At 34.3% G+C, this 5,910-nt stretch overlaps 1 protein-coding gene across 1 annotated transcript; it reads left to right on the top strand.

Moving 5' to 3' along the window:
• Window positions 1-4,781: 4,781 nt before the first annotated feature.
• Window positions 4,782-5,687, top strand: LOC106136428 (uncharacterized). Its single transcript, XM_013336979.1, has one exon. It carries the CDS (start codon window positions 4,782-4,784, stop codon window positions 5,685-5,687), a length of 906 nt encoding a protein of 301 aa, XP_013192433.1.
• The last annotated feature ends 223 nt before the right edge of the window (window positions 5,688-5,910 follow it).

A 5,910-nucleotide genomic window follows, 5' to 3' on the forward strand; every position in this document is an offset into this window, starting at 1 on the left:
AAGGCGGTAGACGTTATGCTGAAAATAATAATGTAGTACTTTTAATAACATATTTTATATAATTAAAATTTTGGTGCTTATTATTTTATTTATTTTCTTAGTAATACATAGGTATTTGGATTTTTACTTACTAAAATGAAGTATACGGAAATAAGTTATAATTTTTATTTTATTTAGATTTCATTTCAGAATAACACTTATAGCTAATATTAAATTTATAATATGTATTTTAGTCATCTAAAAATACTTTAATTTTTTGATGAAAAGTATGTTGTCATTACCTTTTTATATCCCGTATATCATCTTGTATCGTTAATAGACTATTGACAATAAGTGCCAGGCTTCGCTGCACACCCTCCATGGCATTACTGCTACGCACACTGGCCTCTGTTCTTTCTTGGGCCGACTGCACGAGAAGACTCCTAGCGTCCTCCCAAGATAAAACATGGCGGCTGCGGCTGCGGCGTCCACTTGGCTGGAGAGATGGTGCCAATAATTCTGGCTCTTCTCTCTCTGCGCTCTCCCGCTCAACTACCGCAAGAAAGGGATCCCCCAATATGGCTTTCTCAGTGTCCATATGCCTATCCACTTCATGTGAAGGTCCTGCATCATCATCAAACACCTCGAGTTGTACTAGTGAAGGTTCTTTTATACCTTCCCTTGTCAAAATGGACTGTGATGTAGGTTCAGATGTTACTGCAGTATGTGCCTACAAGTACACAAAATAGTAACAATTATAAAAATTGTACATACCTTCACATTAATTTTGACATGACTTCAATTATTTTCCTCTGTTAATGGATCCACTCTGATTCCAGCCATACTGTAATAGCCCGAGCGGTTTGGCGATAGTTTGGTGTGTGGGAAAGTGCTTGCAGTGAATAGACACTGAATGTTTATCACTATAAATATAATCAAGAATTACACTTTGACTTAAACAGTACTTACTAGAGTTACATTGTGAGCACTTAGGTATACACTACTATTTTATGTTGCAATTGACTGAGTGCAACTGCTTAATACAACTGATTGATGCAACTGATTTTATACAACTGATTGATGCAACTGACTTCTAGGGGATGCGGTACCATTATATATTCTAGTCATTATCTAATATTCGTGGGATCATTACATTTAGTTATCTCATGTTTGCCAACTATTCAGATATAAACAATTCATAAGATATCTTTCATTTTAAGGAACAAATATTCATTAGTGGATAAACACTATTACTCAATGAGATATACAAATATGAGATACACAAATTAGTTGATAGATCAATGAACAAATCACGTCCGCAGCATTGGACTTAGGAAATACCATGAATCCCTTACACCTCCCTCCTTAAAATGGGAATAATTTGAAAAATTATTCACACAATAAACTTACATAAACTCACAAAATTTTGTTAAAATTAATACATTTGTCTTATTTTATTTCTAAGAGAATATAATGCAAAATGTGTACTTATTCTACTTATTTAGATTTTATTTAAGCAATTCTAGCTGATCGTCTTAACGGTGTAGAGCATTCTGCTTCTGGAGTTTGAATATCACTTAGTTCAATATCACAACTTTAATTAGCAATGTCATTATTGCGATTTATATTAAATGTGATGCAATTTGTTATCCTATCACAACATGATCGAGAGTCTTCGATAGCCAATACTCTATTACGCCGAGTACAAAAGAAATTTCTTTGTATCAGATATTTTTCTATTTTGTAGATTACGTAAATAGCTACAATTTTTAACAATGATAGAAATACTATATATATAAAGTAAGCATTATTAACAACTTTGTGAAAAACATTATTATTTTCCATTTCATCTAGGATTCATTTATTTTGTCGACTTTATGACTTGCGACGTTTAAATCGTCAAGATTTAAATTAAATTTATTTATAGGTATAAATTCTATCTTATCTTCTATGCTTTTGTTTCTTAATTTATTATAACAATCATCATTAATAATATCAAAATTTGGAAGTACAGAGTTATAGATAGACGAAGAGTCTACATTACTAGAATATAATATTACATTAGGTGAATACAATTTGCAATTTGAATTTAGATGTAAAATACCTGTGTTTATTAGATCAATATATAAAGGATCTTGTTTTTTTACAAGATATAGTAACTTTATTCGGTGTTACAAACATCCACATATTTTCATTATGTAACTTAAACCATTGCTCTTTATGTATTTTCATTCGTTACGTATACTTTATCTCCTAGCTTATAGATTTCTGTTTTACATTTCCTATCATAATATTCCTTATTCTTAAATTCCGAATTTATTAAAATTATCTTTTGCAATTTCTCTAGATTTCTTCAATTTTAAATTAAGATCATCCATATAATCATCGTATGTATATTTAAATTCTGGTTGAGCGGTAATAGAACTAGTTAATCTTGGTTTAGTACCAAATAACAATTCGTACGGCTTAATTTAGTGGAAGTGTGGACAGCTGTATTGTAAGAAAACATAGCGAAATCTATCCATTTATCCCAATCGCTTTGATCTTTATTAATAAAATGTCTCAAATATTCTGCCAAAGTAGCATGACTTCTTTCTAAACAACCATTTGTTTGTGGATGATACGCAGTGGTCGTTAGTTGTTTTATTTTAAATAATTTTGAAACTTCTTTTAATAGTTTTGAAATAAAGTCTGTACCTTAGTCGGTGAGAATACTTTTTGGTATACCGAATTTACATATAAATTCTCTAACGAAAATATCAGCTATAGTTTCTGCGGTGTGATCAAGTAAAGCGTATGCCTGGGAGTATTTAGTGAGATCATCTTGAAGTGTTAAAACATATTTATTACCGTTTATTGTCATAGGGAATGGTCCTACGATATCTAGACTAACTCTCTCAAACGCTTCACTCGCAGTAGTAGTTATTACCATGGGTTCTCGATGTTTTTTGCGCTCTAATTTATTCTCTTGGCAAGAATTACAACTTTTTATAAAATTCTGGATTTTTTTTTCATATTGTTCCATTTATACATTTCTTTAATCCTTTTATATGTTTTATGAAAACCTGCATGACCTGCCATAGGACTACAATGCATTTCTTTCAATATATCTTAAATTTCTTCTGGAGAAGGGTTTATTAAAGTATTATTATAAATGTTAATTTTAATATTAATTTTCCTAAATATATATCTTAATATTGTCCTAGACTTATTAAAATTTAAATGATCATATTTATCTCCTAATCTAGTCAAGTTTAATTCATTTTCTTTTTTCTTTAATAAATGCTCTTTAACATTACATAATAATTCGTAATAAGTTTCATAATTAACTTTATCCCAATAGTTTCCTTTGTGCAAATATAATAGAATGTTGCATTATTTTCTTCGATTATAGCAATTTCTTATACTTTTATATCACCAATTTTATTGAAATGATCATAATCACTGACCAATTTCTTCAGTCCAGTATCATTTATTTGCTTATCTGCTGATATTGGTATTAAAAACTTACCTTTGCTAAAATATTACCTTTATTCATATTCAATTCTTCATTTATTTCACAAATATTATTATTAATTGATTTTCTTATAGTTTCTAAAAACATTTTATAACTTTCTAGATTTTCAGAAATTGAGGCTTTTAATATTTTATTTTCACTTATTGGAGTAAATCTACTTAACACATCGGCATAAGTATTTAATCTACCTGGTTTATAAATTATTGTATATTCATATTCTTCTAAAAGCAATCGCCATCTGAAAATTCTAGCACCGTCATTTTTCGAATTAAACAAATATAGCGGGCAACATTGTAGGCTCTTCCGGGGAGACATCGCATCACTCTCCGCCCCCCGCGTCCGTACCACGCCGTTCCCAGCGCCCGCGTCGAGGACCGCCCGTGCGCCTCATTGAACAAGTCAGACTTTAAACAACGCGCGGACCGGTGCGGTATGCACTTCTTATTAGCGAGCGAGTTTTGTATTTCTTTTTATAAGTTACCGAAGTAAAGTTGTTATCCCGTAGTTGGCTTTTACTTCTCAATCTCGCCCCCGCTATACAAATAAGTTAATGGTTGATGATCGGTAATTAGATTAAATTTCCGACCGTATAGATATGGGCGAAAGTGTTTGACGCACCATATGATTGCTATAAGTTCTCTTTCAGTGGTTGAATAGTTTTGTTCAGCTTTATTGAATGTCCTACTAGCATATGCTATAGGTAAATCGTTTCCAATTGGTCCTTAAGATAATACTTCTCCTATAGCGTAATTACTAGCGTCTGTAGTTAAATTGAAGGTTTGGTTAAAATCTGGAAAAATTATATCTGGATAAATACACAATAAACAAAGCAATGCCTCTCCCCTCCTGGATGTCTGGCGGACTAGACGTATTACGCAGTGCTCCCAATCTATTGTTTTATATTATTTTAATTAAAACATAAAATCGAAATAAAAGTGCTACAGTACCAGGCGCCCAGAAGCTAACAAGAGACCTCACGACCGTGTACGAGTGATAAGGACACCACGAAGTGAGTGCGACACTATTATACTCCCGCTTAGACCCCGCAATTAGCGAAGCTCCGCCCTCTTTGCATTAGAAGAAACTAATTGGTGGTCTTACGGTGACGCCCACCTGCGCACGAGCAAGCAAAAAGGGGATGTGCCTGACGGTGATCCAATAGCGCATTTTTAATTATTGAATCTATTTGCACAGTGAATAGAGGCAATTGTATTACTCATTTACCTATCTATACATTTCACTTGTTTCAACTTAGTCATCGTCTTATAAAAATCGCCGAAGCAAAATGATCCGTAGCCCGATGAAAGAAGATGCCACTTATGGTTCGGCTCCAAACCTCAGCTGCGAACTGGATAAGACCCGCGCGGATAGTGTTAACATAACTCAACGCCTAAAAAGACGTAGGTGTGAATGTGGAGGTGAGTCTGCGGAGGAGTCAAAAATTGACAAATTTATAAATGAGATTACGTTGTGGCGGAACGAATCGGACTCAAAACTATCTGACATCCAAAACTCCATGCAAGACATTATTAAACAAAACACTGATATAATCATAACCCAGGGCGAAATTGAAAAATCGATTCAGTTCCTTTCTGAAAAATATGAAGATATTCTTCAACAACTGAGTTCGCACCAAAGCAAGACGCAGGCACTTGCTGACCGCGTCTCGATCGTGGAAGATACTACCGAAGAGATTGACCGCCGTTCGCGCTCCAGCATGCTAGAACTACGCAATATAAGACTACCTAACAAGTCCCCGTCTCAGGATGAGCAGCTAAAGGTGGCTGTGCGTGTCTTCCAAGAGCTCTCTGTCGATATCACTGTGGCCGACATATATGATATACGCCGGACGCCGTCCAAATCAGACGGATTTACCCTGATTTGCACTCTGAATTCGGCTGTCAAGCAAAACAAGGCCCTGAGAGCTTATAAAGATTATAATAAACGTAATATCAACACCAAACTTAACTCGACTATAGTGGGGGGCCCCCTGCTACCTATTTATATTGGAGAGCATCTTACACCGCGCGCTCGCCGACTTTTCTACCTTGCCCGAGAGCACGCGAAAGCTGAGTGCTATAAACACTGCTGGACGGCGGGCGGACGGGTGCTCCTTAGGAAAGCTGACAACACTAAACTGATTGTGGTGACCTCTGAGAGCCAGCTAGCAGCTCCCGGGCCAAAAAACTAGGGCCCCGCAGCGCATTTAAGTCGTTCTTCTACTTTAGTCAAATACTAAATATAGATATTTGTTTTTCATGTATATTTATTATAATTACGTAGTATATGGTTCTATTTTATGTAATTCATGAGATATTTAATACATACATATATTTAATAACCCACTTAATTCTCTCACTAGATATTTGGTTTAATCCTTCACGTCATATATTATCTTTTATTTATTATCTGCT

Source organism: Amyelois transitella, chromosome W (genome assembly GCF_032362555.1).
Source record: "Amyelois transitella isolate CPQ chromosome W, ilAmyTran1.1, whole genome shotgun sequence".
Lineage (NCBI taxonomy): Eukaryota > Metazoa > Arthropoda > Insecta > Lepidoptera > Pyralidae > Amyelois > Amyelois transitella.

Bases quoted from the DNA above. Each gene is read 5' to 3' on its own strand.
- LOC106136428 (XM_013336979.1), top strand. From the start codon at position 4,782: ATGATCCGTAGCCCGATGAAAGAAGATGCCACTTATGGTTCGGCTCCA.